At 43.5% G+C, this 19145-nt stretch overlaps 1 protein-coding gene across 2 annotated transcripts in view; it reads left to right on the forward strand.

The window, feature by feature from the left end:
* Smarcc1 (SWI/SNF related, matrix associated, actin dependent regulator of chromatin subfamily c member 1) overlaps nucleotides 1-17714 on the forward strand; it is a 106166-nt gene extending 88452 nt beyond the window's left edge. For both annotated transcript variants that reach the window (XM_050139242.1, XM_050139243.1), the window contains exons 26-28: nucleotides 2350-2608; nucleotides 11794-11970; nucleotides 15466-17714. In XM_050139242.1, the coding sequence (XP_049995199.1) occupies nucleotides 2350-2608; nucleotides 11794-11970; nucleotides 15466-15560 (531 nt within the window). In that variant the 3' untranslated portion in view covers nucleotides 15561-17714. The remainder of the gene's footprint in view (nucleotides 1-2349; nucleotides 2609-11793; nucleotides 11971-15465) is intronic.
* The last annotated feature ends 1431 nt before the right edge of the window (nucleotides 17715-19145 follow it).

Genomic DNA, 19145 nt, shown 5'->3' on the forward strand with positions numbered 1-19145 from the left:
GCTCCAAAGCTACAGAGAAACCCTATCTTGAACTCCCCCCCCCCCCCAAAAAAAAGCTACTTGGCAATTAAAAAAGAAGCCAGGCAATGGTGGTACACACCTTTAATCCCAGCACTCAGGATGCAGAGGCAAGCTGATCTCTGAGTTTGAGGACAGCCAGGCTTACATAGGGAAACCCTGTCTCAAAAACCAGAAAAGAAAAGGAAAAAAAAGACAAAACACTGAGTGGTTAATATAAAGATGAAAAATGTCCCTTTGGAGGGACACACAGCACAGGCACCATTGCAGTTCAAGGTATTTACAAAGCAGATCTAGACCTACCTTCTTTAGTTTTTAAATAGGTTCAGGACTACAGCCAAGCTGTCTAAAACAGTGACTCCAGAACACAAGTAAATACCATTTCTGGTGTGTAATCTAAGGAAATTGCAGAATTCTAAATTCCCCAGAAAGAATAGCAAGACTGTAGTCAGTTTCTAGGTCTCTTATTGTTTGGTCTAATACATGTCACTACTTAGTGTTCTTCCAGACTTGAACTCTTTGAACATTCTCTCAATGTTTATATTTTGGGTCCTTTCTTGTCGTGTTAAGAAGTCCAGCCAGGCCAGAGCCTTTCATTCCAGGCTGCTAAACTTCACGTGTAGCTCTGTTTCTGCTGCTGTCTGCCTGCACATAGCTCTCCATTCATCTCCTTTCCTGGCTGCTGTGATCTTTCTCCTTCTCTCCCACAGTGGATCATCTTTGCAAGTTTTTATAATTTAATTGTCATGCTTATTCCACCTAGTTTTTGCTATTTATAGTCTATATTATTTATTCATGGAATTGGCTCCTTTCAAAAGCCAAATTGTCCTATTTCCTTAACCCATTGAATGGCTCAATAGTGATACTCAACAGAAGTAAAATTTGAGCCATGCATGTTATTAAGATTTTGTACCAGCCATGTTACAAAAGTTTAAAGCAACTGACATGATAATAATTTAATATGACAGTACTTATTCTACTTATTATCAAAATGTATTTGTTGGTTTGTTTATTGTGTCAGTGTCACCTCCAGCAGAGACTTACTACCTGCCAAGAAGGACTCTCTAACTTCTGAGTGCTGGAATTGAAAACTTGCCAGCTTTTTCTTAATTATTTATTGATTTCTTTTTGTGGCACTTGGATTTTAACCTAGTGCCTCACATACGTGCTCTACTACTGAACTATATGCCGTTTTCCAGTCCTATTCAGAATATTGAAATGTTTGTATTTTTCAAGTTTCCTTTTAAAAAATTATATTTAGGGATTGGAGAGATGGTTTGTCAGTTAAACGCTCTTCCAGATACCTGAATTCAATCCCCACCACCCACATGGCAACTCCAGGATCTGACAGCCTCGCACAAACATACATGCAGGCAAAACACCAATGCACATAAAATAAAAAATAAATAATTAAAAAATTGTGTTTAGTCAGTGAAAGTATGTGCTTTGTGGTCCAGTGTAATTTTAGCTATTTCAAAGCTAAAATTTGCCTTGCTGTACCATTCCACATATGAGGATAAAATGTGTACGTAACTAAGGTCATTGTCACCTGCTAGCCATTTTATAGTCTAAGACAGTAACTGGTGGATCACATCCAAAATACAGCACCTAGGGAAATTGAACAGTCTTCAAACTTTGCTGAGAAGAACAGGTAGAGAGAATATTTTTCTTACCTAGGGAAATATCGATTATGGAACATATTTTTAATACAGTTATGGCATGGTGGCACATGCCTTTAATCCCAGAGCTTGGGGGCCGAAGCAGGCGGATCTCTGCGTTGGATGGCAGCAGGGCTACACTTTGAGACTCTTTCCTTAAGTAATTAAATAAAATGTTACTTGCAGGCTTACCCAGACAGTGGCACATAGCTGTAGTCCTAGCTGTTTAGAAGTTAAGACAAGAGGATCTCTTGAGCCCAGGAATGCAAGGTAGTTAAATACTGTCTCCAGTAATACTAAGAAGAAAGGAGCCGAGCGGTGGTGGTGTACACCATTAATCTCAGCATTCAGAAGGCAGAGACAGGCCTGGTCTATGAAGTGAGTTCCAGGACAGATAGAACTGTTGCACAGAAACCTTATCTTGAAAAACCAGGGGGGGAAAAGGGAAGAAGAAAGCCTTCGTGTCTGTCAAAAAGTAGGGCCATGGGGCATTCACCCCACTGCAGGTTAGTATAAGGAAAAGTAGATTTTAGACTAAACATAAGGACATCCCCGATAAGGGGCCTCTGCCTATAGCATGGTGTGGATGGAACTCATGTATCAAATACATGTCCTACACATTATAAAGTCCTGAGAACCCTCCTGGGGCATTTCTCTTCTACTTCCTTTACAGCTAGAACAGCAGAGACAGCAGTTGCTTACTGAGCGCCAGAACTTCCACATGGAACAGTTGAAATACGCTGAGCTCCGGGCTCGCCAACAGATGGAACAGCAGCATGGCCAGAACCCTCAGCAAGCACACCAGCACTCAGGAGGGCCTGGTCTGGCCCCGCTCGGAGCAGCAGGGCACCCTGGCATGATGCCTCATCAGCAGCCCCCACCCTACCCTCTGATGCACCATCAGATGCCGCCACCACACCCTCCCCAGCCAGGTAAGAGGGAACCTTTGCTAACAGGAAGTTTGTTCACAGTGCCACTTTTTCTAACAAAAAGTGGGTCCTGGCATTCTCATTGCATGAAACTAGCCAGAATGAAAAGAGAATGGTTAGGAGAGGAGAGAGTTTTCTGCCTTTGGATGATGCTAGGACTTAGAAGAGCAAATCTTTAACATGCTTTGGGTAAAAAGTAGCATTTGCAGTAACCTCAAGTGGAAGAAGCTTTTTCCTTGGGTAAATCAATTTAACAAGACAGAGGCTAAGTAATGATGAATTCCTGAGACATAATGAGACTCTGTGTACTAAGTCCCAGCACTATGTTAAAGAAAATATTCTCCTTTTTTTTTTTTTAAGATTTATTAAGTATACAGTATTCTGTCTGCATGTATGCCTACAGGCCAGAAGAAGGCACCAGATCTTACGACAGATGTTGTGAGCCACCATGTGGTTTCTGGGAATTGAACTCAGGAGCTCTGGAAGAGCAGTCAATGCTCTTAACCACTGAGCCATCTCTCCAGCACCTAAAGAAAATATTCTTAGATTGTCTGTATACTGTCATCATCAGTTCAAGAAAATTTGCAAGACAAATGAACTTTTATGATTCATTCCCTTTGTACCATTTTTAATATTTTCTTGTGGATATGGGGTATTTGGATACTGTTCTGTTCATAGTCGTCCTGTAAGCTTGTATCAGTTTGAATTGTACAATCATTATAAATATTTTCCTAGAGCCGGAGTTAGCGCTTGTTGGGGTAGTAGGGTGCAAATATTGTGTATGCAAAAGAAGCAATTGAGATAGACAGTAAAATTCTTCGAATCCTCAAAAAGTCCTAACCCCTAACTCCTTCAAAGGACAGATTTCTGAATACTCTCCTAGAAATTACCAATCATATTTGTGTACAGAAGCCATGGTTGAATACAGTTGTGATCTGGCTGCTTATATTACTACAGTGTATTGGAGGGGGCCTCTTGTTGGTTCCCGGCTGCCCAGCCCCAAAATAATCACACAGAAACTGTATTAATTAAATCACTGCCTGGCCCATTAACTATAGCTTCTTTTTTATTGATATTTATTGAGCTCTACATTTTTCTCTGCTCCCCTCCCTGCCTCTCCCCGCCTCCCTTCAATCATCCCCCAAGGTCCCCATGCTCCCAATTTACTCAGGAGATCTTGTCTTTTTCTACTTTCTACTTCCCATGTAGATTAGATCTATGTAAGTCTCTCTTAGTGTCCGCATTGTTGTCTAGGTTCTCTGGGATTGTGGTTTGTAGGCGCTTTCGTTACTTTATGTTTAAAAACCACCTGTGGGTGAGTGCATAGGACAGTTGTCTTTTTGTGTCTGGGTTACCTCACTCAAAATAATGTTTTCTAGCTCCATCCATTTTCCTGCAAAATTCAAGCTGTCGGGGTTTTTTTGTTTTTTTGTTTTGTTTTCTTTTTCTGCTGTGTAGTACTCCGTTGTGTAAATGTGCCACATTTCCCTTATCCATTCTTCGGTCAAGGAGCATTTAGGTTGTTTCCAGGTTCTGGCTATGACAAACAAAGCTGCTATGAACATAGTTGAGCACATGTCCCTGTGGCACGATTGAGTATCCTTTGGATATATACCCAGGTCAGGCTACATAGTGAGGATTGTCTTTAAAGAAGGAAAGGAATTTAAACTCACTAGTTTTTGTTTCATTTTGTTTTTTGAGACAGGGTATCTCTACATAACCCTGACTGTCTTGGAACTATTTAAACAAGGCTGGCCTCATAGTCACAGAGAGATCACCTGCCTCTGCTCCCAAGTGTTGAGTCTAAAGGTGTGCACCACCACAACTGGCTAGTTAAGCTTGCTTACTCTAACTAGTTAAAAACATGGTGAGCCAGGTGTGGTGGCATGCACTTTTAATCCTGCACTTGGGAAGCAGATGCAGATGATCTCCTATTTTGAAGCTTGCCTGGTCTGTTTCAGGATAACTTGTTTACAAGCAAACACAAAAATAATATTAAAATACATGAGTTCGGTATACTTAGCATTAACTAAGTGTGTTTTACTTGTATGTTTTAGTTCAGTTTTTAATATGTGACCCTGGGTGGCCTGAAACCCAGAAATTTATCTGCCTCTGCTACCATGCCTAAGCGCCTTTTGAATGAAGATGGTGAGGTAGCCCATGGTGTTTGGGATGACGGCCATCTTCCATCTCAGGTTTGTCACTGTCACAAGAACTATGAACAAGGCTATAGTGGCCAGTGTTTATTTTCAGCTTGACACAAACTAGAGTCACCTGGGGCCTTCAGTTGAGGACTTGCCTATATTGTGTTGGCTTACGGGTGGGTTTGTGAGGCATTGTCGTGATTGCTGATTGATGTGGGAGGACCTAGCCTGCTTCTTGGACACGTGATCCCTGAGTGTACAAGAAAGCCAGCTGAACAGGAGCCAGAGAACAAGCCTGTGAGCAGCTTTTCTCCAGGGTTTCTGCTTCAAGATTCTGAGTTGAACTCCTGCCCTTATTTTTTCAATAATGGATCATGACCTGGAAGTATAAATTGAAATAAACCCTTTTCTCCCCAAGTGGGTTTTGCTTTTGATTTGTTACAGCAACAAAAAGCTTACTAACTAACACAGAATTCTTCCAAATAACATTTTCTGAATTTTAGAAAAATTTACTGATGAGCTGGGCACAGTGGTGCATGCCAGCTCATGGGAGACAGGATGTAGATTGCTTGCTTGGGCTGCATGGCAAATTCCAGATCAGCTAGGGGTTCATAATGAGACCTTGTCTCACTGGTACTGCTAGTGGTGAGGGAGCACACCTGTCATCAGTCTGAATACTCATGACACAGTACGTTCAAAGCCTGGGCTTAGTAACAGGAACCTGTTTCTCAAAACGGGGAGTAAGGGAGGGGGCATCACAGATCACAGTGTTTACATTAGGACCTGAGGGTAATTATCAGGAACTGGGTAATGTTTGGTATTCGGCCAGAACTTCTGTTGTGTGACTGTGGTAGAAAAGAGAACTAAGACAGATTTGTTGCTCAATGAAAAATCCGTACAGCTTTTCAGAGTAGCTTTACTTCCTATGCAACCATGAGGACCTGAGTTCAGATCCCAACACCCACAGCAGCCAGATGGGGTCTTTTGCATCACTGTGGGGGAGGGGGACAAAAGAATCACTGGGGCTTGGTGACTGCCAGCATATCTGAAAAGCACAATCTCCATGTTGAGAGAGAGATGCCACCTCAAAAAAGAATAAAGCAGAGGGTAAAGAGTCGCCTAAGCATCCTCTTTTGGCATGTGTGTGTGTGCAGTTGCGTTCATGGGCACCTTTCCCATATACAACCAGAACTGTCCATCGATAGTGGTAGGACCCATTAAAGCAGTTCACCCAGGTGTGATAGCACATACCTGTAACACTTGGAGGGTAGAGGTAGGTAGAGCTGCATAGTGAGGCCCTATCTCAACAAAATGAGATTCCTGTTCGTTGTTTTAAGTCTCCTAAGCTGTGCACACAAATGGTACTGATCATCCATGTAACTGATGTCTGCTCTTTGAACTACACCTCTATACGTGTTGCATATGCTTACCTTTTCTGCCTTTTCAGTTTTTGTTTCCCCAGATTTCATTTAAACTCCCTCAAGTGTAGTAAGTCCCGTCTGCTGCATGCTTTGTTCTTGCTTTATTAGTTTTCATCTCTGGTTATATCTTACAGATGTATCCCAAGTTAGCTTTTTCATATCAAACAAAATAGCCAGGAAATTTTATGTAGTGTAGTGTTTAGTTTGATTTTGTTTATATTTTTATTGTTTCATTATTTTATGCATATGGGAGTTTTACCTGTATATATGTCTGTGCACCATTTTTGTGCCTTGTGCCCCTAGAAGCCAGAAGAGGGCATTCCATCCCCTGGAACTGTAGTTCTAGGTGTTTGTGAGTTGACATGTGGGTGCTAGGAATTGAACCCAGGTCCTCTGGAAAAGCAGTCAGTTCTCTTATCCTCTACGCCATCTCCGCAGCCCCTATTTTTATTATATTTAGTTGTGTGTATATATCTCTGTGTGTGCAAATGTTAAAAGTGAATGCAAGTACCCTTAGAGGCCACAGGGTTTGGATCCCCTGGAGTTAACAGGCAGTTGTGCGATGCCTAGCATGTGCTTCGGCTCTCTGGAAGAGCAGTGTGCTCTCTTAAACACTGAACTAACTCTGCACCCCAAAGTGTTTCTGCTCTATGGTTGGCACATCTATTTTTACCTCGTCTTAACGTTTTGCTGAACTTGTTAGCAGAGGCAGCCCTGCATTCATCTTCTCTCCTTAAGCTGTAAAATGGTACCTAACAGTTCTTCAGCTAAGAACTTAATGCTCAGCGGTTAAGAGTACTGGCTGCTCTTTTAGAGGACCGGGGTTCACTTCCTAGCACCTTATTGCATCTTACACCTGTCTGTAACTCCAGTTCCAGGGCTTCTGATGCCCTCACACAGACCATGCAGGAGTGAGTGTGTGTGTGTGTGTGTGTGTGTGTGTGTGTGTGTGTGTGTGTGTGTGTGTGTGTGTGTGTGTATAAAGACAGGGTTTCTCTGTAGCTTTGGAGCTTGCCCTAGAACTTGCTCTGTAGACCAGGCTCGCCTTGAACTCACAGAGATCTACGTATCTCTGCCTTTCAAATGCTGGGATTAAAGGCATGACTCCCCTCCTCCCAGGTATATATATTAAAGAAGCCTATTTTGTTAAACATTAAAGTCTTAAAAAAAACTTACCCGCTTCTGCCTGTGATAGTCTGTAAGTTGAGTAGTAATTATACCAATCAGTTGTTAAAGATTGTTCTATTTTATGTGTGTATGTGTATGGGTGCATGTATGTAGGTCAGAGAACAACATGTGGAAGGTAGTTTTCTCTGCATCATTTGGATCCCAGGTATTGAACTTAGTCATCAGGCTTCCCTTTACCTTTTAGCAACCAACTTTTGGGTGAGCCATTTGTGTTGCCCACCTTGGCTTGTCTTTGCGGTATTTACAAATACATGGACAACCACAGCAGAGAGAGGACTGGTTGGTGCCCACTGCCTGCAAGCTCTCGTACAGCTCTGGTAGCACATCTGCCTAACATGCCCAGGGCCCTGCAATCCATCTGCAGCACCACCGAGGAAGAAAGTGTGGTTTGGTGAGGAAATGTTACTTCAGTAACAAAGCTAGGACATGTCTCAGCCGAGGCCCTGGGCAGTTGACTTTATTCTTTGTTTCCTTGGAGTAAAAATTAAGATGGTCTATCTGTGTATCCAGGGCAGCCTCCAATCCATCGTCTTCTAGTCCTGCTTATACTATCCGACAGTGTGGCCCCGGCCCTAACAGAGCATCTGTCACGGGCGCGCCCAGGAAACTGCTGTGGGGAAAAAGCCTCTGTGGATCCTAGACTTCCCCTCACTTGGCCCCCATTGTGTTATTTCCGTTCTCCTGGGGACTCAGCCAGAGGATGTCTGCATGGTTAGAAATGGGTGCATGACACATGCTTAAGTGTTCACGGGTTCCCTTCCCAGTTTCATTCTCCGTTCTCACCTTATTCTCTCAGTGAATAAAAAATAAAATCCTTAGCTAATATCCCATTAGACATGATAGGTGTAAGGCTTTAGTAAAAGATCTAATAAACATGGGAGTGTGAGAGACTTTTTCTACTAGCTAAACCTAATTTTAGCAAACCTTTCCATATCCCAGGCTTCAGATGCCTGCTGTTTAAAAAACGCTTGTATGTAGGTCAGACTCCCACCATCCTATGTTTTGCCAGTGCTGTTTTTGAAGCTTGCTCACTGTCCTTCCTCTCTCTATTCCCTTCCCACCTCAGAAAGGGAAATACGCCCCAGCTGTCTGTGTGTGTGTGTGTGTGTGTTAATGGACTGTGCACATACACGTATTTTGTTTAGTATTATCTCCTTGGTGTTGCAGGTTTATGTGAGCCATACTTCAAGCTTGTGAGAATTAGCAAGAATAGCTGGACTTTAAAAAAAAAAAAAGGTGATACTTGTTTCAGGTACGGTGAGGGGGGCAATGCTTACGATTTCAGATAGACAAGACATTGATTTTTGTCTTCATTCTAGTCCTTTTAATTTCTATTTCAAATATGAATGTCCCAAACCCTCTTTTCTGTGGGAATGTCTGAGTTGGCAAACAGCTTGCCAGACCTTTGTTTGATTCTGGTTCTTACATAACAGCCCAGTCTAACATTGCACACTGGGGAGATACAGACGGGGATCCCTGGGGCTTGCTGGGCAGCCAGTCTAGTTGAACCTCAGAAGCAGAAGTCATAGTTTGACTTTAACCTTTCCTCTTGCTGACGCCCCCTTTCTAATGAGAAAGGGTTTATCATCCTGTAAAGTTTTTTTTTTTTTTTCAGGCTTCAGGTTTCACAGTAGTGAAGGGAAGAATTTGCTCACTTTTGTTTGTTTTAGATGTTGGTCTCATAGATTTGAAAAACCCCAAAAGCTGTGCATCACCACCACCCGGCGAGTTCATACTTTTAAAGCCTAAATGCCTAGAACATAGCAGCATATGTATCATTCGCTAGACCTCTGAGTCTTCATAACAGGCTTATCACACATTTGATATAACTTAAACTAATAGAAGGTTAGGCTTGAGGTGCAGCTCAGTTGGCAGAGGGCTTGGTGAACATGCTTGAAGACGCCAGTGTAATCCCCAACACCATATAAAACCAGTATCAAAACACATAAAATAAAAACCCCTGCTCATAATCTCATCACTTACAAGTAGAGGCAAGAAGATCAGAGTTTAAGGTCATCCTTAGCTACAAAGAGAATGTGGGCTAGCCTGGACTGCATGTGAAACCCTGTTTCCAAAAAATGGACACTTATTCTCACAGTCTGAAGATGAGGTCTCTAGCACCCAGCTATGCCGTGTCCTTTACTAGGAGTTAAGAGGGGCCGTGTTTTCTGGTTCCTTCTAGCTTCTGGTGGTTACATGTTGCAGCTATTCATGGTTTCCGTTTATCCCTCCTGTCTGCCTGTGCTCTTTCTCGGATGCTTATTGGATTTAGGACTCTCAGGTCGTCTGTGATGGTCCCATTTCAGTTCATAGTCACACCGTACCTGACACAAGTTGGTGTAGTTCTGGTTTTTTTGTTTGTTTGTTTGTTTTTTAATGTTCTCTAGATGTGAAGTTTTTGCATATAAACTTTCTTTAAATACATTTTGTGGGGCTGGAGAGATGCTCAACGTTTAAGAGTTTAAGAGTCTACTTTTCCAGAGGACCTAGTTTCAATTCCCAGCACACACACGGCAGCTCACAGCTTTTGTAACTCCAGTTCCAGGGCATCTGGCTCTCTCACGTAGATATACATACAGGCCAAAAAAAAAAAAAACCCCATGCACATAAAATAAAGATAAATATTTTTTAAAGAGAACATTTCGAGTACTTGAATATCTTTTATTTCAAAATTGGGGTTATAGCTGTTTAGCTTGTAAAAAGTGCTTAAATCAGTTTTTTATTTAAAAAATATTGGAGGTAGAGGTGCCGCCGTGCTGCTCACCTTTAGTCCTAGCACTTGGGTTTGGGATTAAGGTTCAGCAGAAGCCGGCAGATCTCTGAGCTAAAGGCTGGTGCAGTGCAGCTGGGGATACATAGTGAGATAAGTCTCAAGTAAACAAATAAGGAAATAGGAATTTTGTGTATGTGATACAGTGCTGGCTTTCCTGCAAGCCTTTATTTGGACAGAAATGGGTGAGAAGAGAACTGGACCTTGATTTAGAAGGCTTGAATATATTTTATATTTCCCCGTACTCTATCCATGAAGAAAGCTTTGCTAGCACACTTGGTGGCACATAGCTCTAGTTCCATCATTCAGGCAGCAGAGGCAGAAGGATCATCACAAGTTCATGACTAGCCTGGGCTACATAGCAAACTCCAGGCCAACCTGAACTACATACCATAATCCTGTATGAAAAAACAAGTTGTTTTATTTCTTTGAGCTTTAGTCTGTTCCATATAAGACAGTAATATTCCCCCCTGGTTCTGGTTTACTTTGTGTTGCTGTGATAAAATACCATGACCAAAAGCGGCTTGAGGAGGAAAAGGTTAAACTTCCCAGTTACAGTTCATCACTGAGGGAAGTAAGGGCAGGAGCCGGCTTGGGTCAGGAACCATGGAGGAACACTGTTTCTGGCTTGTTCCCACTGCTTTCTTAAACTTCTTCCTTCTACAAGCCAGACCCCTACCCAGGGGTGGCAGCACCCATAGTGTGCTGGGCTCTCCCACACCGTCGTTAATAAGAAGGTGCTTCACAGCTGTGTCCCAGGCAGTTCCTCGGTCGATGTTCCCTCCTCCCTCTTCCTTGGGGCTCTAATTTGTGTCAGGTTTGCTAAGCAGCACACTGCCTCTCACTCACAGGCATGTTAGAAATCAGTGACAAAAGAAGGCACTGTTTAAAAGAATAAAGCAGATGCCCTGATGAAAATGAAACCTGTGCAATATTAAGGAGGACTGCTGTTGAGGTACTACTGTTCAGTACAGTTTTGGGAAACTGAGTAACTTGCCTAGGAACACATATCCCAAATAGACTGGGTTGGAAGGGAGAGCATGGCTGATGAGTTTGCTGACTTCTTTTCTGTCGGGTGTTCCCTGGACCCGTGGATTTCAGCAGGCCTTCCTTTAGAATCAGTGTGAAAGTGAACTGTGGGAAGTGATCCAAAACAGTTGTGTTATGTTATTCCGATGACACACTCTGGAGTGTTCCTCCTTGCATGATCCTCTCTTACTTTTCTAAGGCTTTGTCCTATCCGGACTTGATAGAGTGAGTAGCGTGAGGTAGATAAGGACCATGTTGTTATGAAGCTGGTTGATCATCGGGCTGGTGAGGCCGAGAGGGCACTTGTCCTCATGCATGACCGTCTAAGTTCAGTCCTCAGAACCCAGCACACCTAACACTCTTGCAAGTTGGCCTCTCACCTCCTTACTCATGGTGTGGATGTGACCATACTGTAGCTTTGGAACCTCCTAGAACTCACTCTGTAGACCAGACTGGCCTGAAACTCACAGACATCTGCCTGTCTCTGCCTCCCAAGTGCTGGGATTAAAGTCATGTGCCACCAGTGCTCATCACTAAATAAATATTTATCTATATTCTCCAGTCATGGACATTAAGTTGGTTATTTTTCCCCCTGAATGCATATATACTTAAAGTACTTTAAATCTCCCTTCACAGGTCAGATACCAGGCCCTGGCTCCATGATGCCTGGGCAGCCCATGCCAGGCCGCATGATTCCTACTGTGGCAGCCAACATCCATCCTACCGGGAGTGGCCCCGCCCCTCCCGGCATGCCTCCAATGCCCGGAAACATCTTAGGACCCAGGGTACCCCTCACAGCACCAAACGGCATGTGTAAGTAGCACAGTGGGAAGGTACTCACTCCCCCAGCTTCCTGCTTTGGCGGCGGTGGGGGTGGCTACTGATAAGGAAGAAAATCTTTCTTCGTGAGAAGTGGAAGATGACTTTTCATTGTGAAACTCTGGTTGTATACTCAGTACTGAGATCCGTGGGTAAGCCGATTATTTCTGTTACACATGGTTAAATTTGATTAATTTGAACCTGGCTGTTATTTTCCTACAAGAACTTTTATGCTGCAAAGTTAAAAGTGGTGAGTTAGCTTAGGAGTTCGAGGACAGCCTGGTCTACAGAGTGAATTCCAGGACAGCCAAGACTACACAGAGAAATCTATCTCAAAAATCCAAAAAACAAACAAAAATTAAAAACCAGTAATGAGTTGGGTAAAAAAGAAACTGGACCAAACATCGTTGTACTCCTTTAATCCCAGCACTTGGTAGTAGAGGCAGATATGAGACTGTCCTTGTCTGTAGGTGGAGCTCTAGAGTAGCTAAGACTACATAGTAAAACCTTTCTTAAAACAGGAAGGAAGTAAGAGAAGGGAGTCTAGAGATGGGTGTGAGCTCCTGCAGCTATTGGCAGGTTGGTGGTCCTGCATAGACTTGAGAAGAAGGGGTTCAGGGATTGAATGAAAAAGGAGTATGAGGGGGCTGGAGAGATGGCTCAAAGGGTGGGAGCGCTGGCTGCTCTTCCAGAGGTCCCGGGTTCAATTCCCAGCAACCACATGGTGGCTCACGGCCATCGTAATGAGACCTGGTGCCTTCCTTGCCAGCAGTACATTGTATACTTAATAAATAAATAAATAAATCGTTTGGGGGGGAAAAAAAGGAGTATGAGGAAGAGAAGTGCCATGAACTCAGTAGCATCCTTCTGAGCTAGTGTTCAAACCCCAAGTAATTTTTTTCCTAAGCCCCTCTGCTACCCCAAGGTTGACTTGACTTCCATAGGTGTAAATGGAAACTGCACTTTCATTTCCTGGCCACCCAGACCCTAGTAATCACATAGAAACTGTATTAATCACAACGTGGTTTGGCCAATGGATCAGGTATGTTCCTGGCTAGCTCTCTTAGATCTTAGATTAACCCATTTCTGTTATTTTATATTTTACCACGAGGGTCATAGTTTGTAAGCTCACATCTTGCTTCTTAGGTGGCTGTGGCATCTGCCTGACTCCAAGACCTTTCTCCCTGCATTCAGTTTAGTTTGATTGCCATAGGCCAGAGGAGCTTCTTTATTAACCAATGGTAATAAAACATACTCAGAGCATACAGCGGGGAACCCACATCACTCAGGGTTACATCATGGACTATGGTCTGTCTCCAGTCCTGTAGACGTGCAGTGAGAAGGATCCTGCCATGATTGCTTATGTTCATTTTTGTGGCCAGAAGTTAGCTCTTGTTCACTGAGAGAATAAGAATCCTTGGTCTGTGAGGTGGTACACACCTTTAATCCCAGGAGGGAGTTCCAACACAGCTAGGAATGTTGAGCAAAGAAGCCTTAGGGATTGGGGAGGGGGAATTCCTTTAATTAGGAAACAAAAAAGAAAACTTGGTAGGAGTATTCATTTCTCTACTTCTTGACTGTAGATGAAATGTAACCTGTTGTCTGAAGCTGCTACTATCGTGACTTCCTGCTGTAATGGACTGTGTCCTAGAACAATGAACCAGAATAAATCTATCCTTTTAGGAAGTCTGGTAGGGTTTAGTGAAGTGATGAGAGATGGCTGGGGGGGGAGGGGTAGCAGGTGATGACACTGGCGACTAAACCTGACATGAGTTTGATTCCTGGTGACCTGCATGCTGGAGGAGAAAACTGACTCCCACAAGTTGTCTCATAGCTTCAACACACATGCTATAGCACCAGCACACCTATGTATGCATGCATGTCACACACAACTACAAAATACTTGGGATAATCTGTAACGTTCCAGACTTCATTGCAGGGAAGTCAGCTTCACATAGAGCCATGCATACCTCACCTTGAAACCAGAGGCTAAAACAAAGTAGATGCATAGAACAGAGTCTTAGCCAGGCAGTGGTGGCACAGTCCCAGCACTCGAAAGGCAAAGGCAGGCGGATCTCTATAAGTTCGAGGCCAACCTGGTCTACAAGAGCTAGTTCCAGGACAGGCTCCAAAGCAACACAGAGAAAACCTGTCTCGGGGGAAAAAAAAAAAAAAGGAACAGTCTTCGTTGAATTCATAGAATCTAGCCCCTATGAAAAATGATTTCCCTTGAGCTCATGGTCAGGTGTCATAGTAGATGACTAAGAAAATGCTTGCCGTGCCACTTCCCAGATAAGAAAGAATTGACCCAGTTAGCCATCCCTGGGAACAGATAGTGTCGCTATACTTTATTGTAGTTGTACATTGTTTTGACACTAGGATCCATCCAGAAAGAGTAGTATCTCAAGAACATGGAGTGTCCCACCTCGTATAAACAGGGTATCGAGGCAATCTGAGCCTCTGACTTGGCTCTTGGGCCCTGAACAAGCCACACTGCATGAGTAGCTTAGTCTCCTTCTCAAAGATCACACAGGAGGAGATGACTAGGTTCAGAATGTTTGAAGAACTGTAGAGGTTTGATAGATTCCTCTTGGGAATGCCTAGTTAGTTAGTATAACTATACTTTAATTATTTGTTTAATGTGTTTTCATTTCTGTCAAGATCTAGAGGTTTGAAAGCCTTGGATTAAATGATCTGTAGTGTTCCTTTGTATGCTAAAGCCGCTAGAGTTGAAATAAAAAAGAACCCCAGACACTCACACTAATTGTTCCCTTCAGGACCTGACCTAGTTTGGGCCAGAAATCTAAGGGTGGCAGTTGAGGAACTGTGAGGGCCTCCCAGGACTATCCAGCTTGTCAGCAGCTGCCTCAGTGAAGCTCTGTGGCCCTGGTGGAAACAGTTAATCAGCAAGAAGTTATTGATAATCTCTCTTGTGCCCAGCTAGGCTGGACACCATGGAATAAAGAAAAAGATACAGAGCTAGTCCATGAAAGCTCTGATTACTTAATTGAAGAAACACAATTAGTAGAGAGAACAATTAGAATACAATAAAGTAGAAATACAATTAAGTTCTAAAAACAGTCTGGAGTGATTCTTGGAATGAGTGGTCCTTTGAGAAGGTGGGTGAATTCCAGCACTTCCCTTGCCTACTTCTTAGGTGAGAGTAAGCAGCGTGAGCAGCTCTGGTTGGCTTCTTTGTACTTGACCTCAGAGATAACAAGCCTCTGGGCCCACATTGTTTGCCTGCTGCAAAGAAAGTTACTTCCCGAGCAAGTATGAACTGTCGCTGAGGCAAGCAAATCTCTGAATCTGAGGCCAGTTTGGTCTACATGGCAAGTTCCAGACCAGCCAAGGCTACAAGTAAAACCTTATCCTCCCCACCCCACGAACAACAACAACAAAGCCTCCTTCCTGTCACTTTCTCTTGAATGGGTTCTTTCCCCAGCCTCCATTTCCAGCAGTGACAAGTTACCTTGAATGTGTTTGCAGATCCTCCTCCACCACAGCAGCAGCCGCCGCCTCCATCTGCAGACGGGGTCCCTCCACCTCCTGCTCCAGGCCCACCAACCTCAGCCACTCCTTAGCCTTGAAGATGCAGGAGCCTCCACACCCACCACAAGCTGAAATGGGGACGGCAAGACTTGTGTCTCAGCTTCGTTGGTTTTCTTTTGGGATTTATTTTTTCCTTAGAGCCCCAAGCATGAGTCCCAAGTCTCTCCACTCCCTGATACTTCTCATGTCAGGTCCTTAGCTGACACAGTGGGAAGTGTGGTGACTCGTGTTTTCTGGTTATTTGAAAAGTAACCCGTGTGTCCCCTGTCCCAGGGTGGCAGGTGTTGGCAGTTGATCTGCAGGTCCTGTTGGCATTAGTATTCTCTGTCTCTTTTTGTTTCGTCTGTGCTTCAGTGGATAATTCTCTATAATTACTATCCTTTCTTCCCTGTTGTTTTTAAGGAGAGCATCCTCAGTTAATAGAAACCAAAAAAGTGGTGATGGGCAGGAGACAGCCACAGACGGACACACCTTAAGGCATTAAAGTGACCTTATTTCTCCATATCTGAGCATGCTGGTGAGGTCCCTGAGGCTTTCACCAGATGTAAATGCACCCGGCTGAGAGGAGCTGGGGAAGAAGGAGGTGTCCTGTTGATTTCATTCCCCAGTGAGGACTGTGGAGGACTGCACTCTGTCTGGAAGAACACACCACTGTGTCTAGTAGCAGAGAAGGGTAGTGTGAGCTTTAAAGACTGGAATTTGGGGGGCATCCCCTAGATTTTCCCAGACTTGACACGAAAGTTCTCGGGTTTAGGGCCCTCCTACACTTTAGGAGCTGCCCAACCCCTCACATTCTCTCACCTCTCCACTCCACATGAGCTGAACTTTATATGTGCTTTTTTAAACCTTCCTCTTATAAGAAAGGAAAGGAAGAAAATAAAAACTTTATTAAAATAGATAAGTAGGTTGTGCTAAATGTTTTATCTCATGAACTTGGTTAAGTGGCTGGGGGTCCATGTCCCTAAACTACCTCTTGCTGTAGCCAGGGTGAGTGGGATTTCTTGAAGCGGTACTTAGGTTCAGAATGGCAGTGAGAAAGTGGGGCGCACTCAGCAGCCTCCTGTACCTCCTTTTTCTGAGCCCTCACATTCCATCATCTTGTGCTGAGGGCACAAGGACCTCATTTGGCGCCGAAGCATTAGGCTTTAAGATTTGGGATGCTCACACTGGGAGGGTAGGGTACCAGTCCTGAGGAAGAGCCACAAAAATGCCTTAATTTGAGCCTGTATCTGCCCCTGCTGATGAGTGATTTGATAGTTATGGTTTTATCGGCTTGTCCTTTCCTCCCTTCTGTCCTTCCGTGAGTAGCAAGAGGGTGTTTTTGGCAGAGCTTCCCTTTAAGTGACAGTTTCATTACTGAGAGTGCAAGGTAGAACATCTTACGAATGTCTTTTCCTCCTGTGTGTGTGTTCTAAAGCTTTTCATATGAGAGGGTGTACACAGTGTAACACCTTAGAACCCTTCATGTCAGAACACAGAAATCCACAGTTGAGATTTGCCTTTGAGACCCTCAGGTTTGCCTCTACCAGGTGGCCCTGACCACCATCCGAGTTCTGGGGTACTAGAGCTAAGGAAACCTTACTTCTTTCTGTGTGCACTCTAGACTCTTGGAGTAGAGAAAGGGAACTGAGCTTGTTCCTTGGGAGGTTACTTTAACTCCTTTGCCTCCAGGGAAACCCCAGTGCCTTTTGACGGTGGCCAGGTTTCCTACTTCCCTCCTTTCTGTCCCAAAGGAAGCTCACTCCAATGCTTGCCTTTCCCCTGGAGTCCTAGAAAGAGAATGGGATTCTGGTTCACACTGTGGTCCTTTCTAACCTCAGGTCTGTTATGTGATCACTTTCCAGTTTGAAAGATGCAAGTGGAGATATTTTTGCAGTGCTTGTAACCTACAAAACCTGAGTTCAACACAGCTCTTTCCATGTCTGTCAGGCGGGTTCATTTCTGTAATAACACCCATCCAATATTATGAGGGGCGGGCTGGGATGCTGTATAGCTTTTGTACAAATGTATCTCTCAGTGTGGGTTTGTTTTTGGTTTTTTGTTTTGTTGGTTTTTTTTTTTTTTTTCTTGTTTTGTTTCTAAATGAGGGAAGGGAGTTTTGAGAGTTTGGGAGGAAATGAATGAAAGTGACTTTAATTTTCCTCTTTTTTTTCATTGAATAAATGATATACCATTTATGAATTCTAGTCCCGGTCTATGCATTCATCCGCTTATTTCATACTGTGTCCTGTAAAGAACCTAAGTACTCAGCCTCACTTGGTCCTGATTAGCAGTGAAAATTCTGAGGGCTACTAAGTTGATCCTTTTCAAGGTGCTTCAGGATTGAACATAACATTGAATGTTTTACCCACTTGAATACCTTCCCCTTCAGTCAAAGTTACCTAACATTTTTGTGCCTCCAAAGAGAAATGATCTTGTTTACTGAGGTGGAGTGTCAGGTGCAGGTTGGAAGCAGACTTTCTAGTGTAAGCTTCCATGAACACTACCTACTACACGGGCAATTTGAGGACCACAGCTGCAAACCCTATGCCAGCAAGGAAAGAAGTTTGTAAGCATCCAGAGAAACGAGAATTCTGTGTCCACTGTGAAGTGAATACAAGCTGCTCAGTCAGGACGCTGCCTCTAGCAAAGAGCTACTGTAAGTTATAAAAAACCATGTGTGGTCCACCCGTCTTCCATGTGTTCTTCAAATTATTAGTATAATTTCTCTAAATTCATTAAAATTAGTAATTTTCAAACCTGTAATCAGCCTATAAAGGTGCTTGCCACCAAGCGTGATGACATGAGTTCAACCCTGGGCCACCCACATATTTGAAGAGAACTACCAAAAGTTGTTCTCTCGCCTTGACATGTGCACTGGTATGCACACATATATACAGAAATAATATAATTTTATTTTTGAGATAGATTCTCACTATGTATGTAGTCTTGGCTAGCCTGCAACTTACTATGTAGACCAGGCTGATCTTGCACTAATGAAGAGCCACGTGCCCGTCAAGTACTGGGATTAAAAACGTGCCACATCTGACTTGAATTTTTTTTTCCCTTAAAGAGATGTGGGCTCTTGGGGGGATGGGGGAGGGAAATGGGAAGAGGGGAGGAGGTGGAAATTTTTAATAATAATAATTAAAAAATTTAAAAAAAAGATGTGGGCCGGACAGTGGTGGCACCCGCCTTTAATTCCAGCACTAGGGAGGCAGAGGCAGGCAGATCTCTGAGTTTGAAGCCAGCCTGGTCTACAAGAGCTAGTTTCAAGACAGTGAAACCCTGTCTCGAGAAACAACAAAAAAGGTGGTGTGGTAGTAGAAAACTCTCCACAGGTCCCTCTCGGGACATTTCATCCCTATAAAAATTTGAGATCTTGCATAACTTTGCATACAGGGGAATCACAGGTGCAAATAAACTAGCAAGGCTGTACCGGCCCGGCAGTTAAAAAGGAACATTTCACATAGGGCCAAGCATTCTTGAAGAAATTGAAAGTATCCTGCAGGTATGGTGGTACAAGCCTGCAATCACAGCTCGGGAGGACCCTAAGTTTGAGATCTACCTGGTATACATAACATCTGTTTTCAGAAAAATTATTTTTTCCTGGAGAAAACTGGGGAATAATTAATCTG

This window comes from Alexandromys fortis, unplaced genomic scaffold (genome assembly GCF_014885135.2).
Source record: "Alexandromys fortis isolate MF-2015 unplaced genomic scaffold, M_Fortis_MF-2015_v1.1 scaffold_36, whole genome shotgun sequence".
Classification (NCBI taxonomy): Eukaryota; Metazoa; Chordata; class Mammalia; order Rodentia; family Cricetidae; genus Alexandromys; species Alexandromys fortis.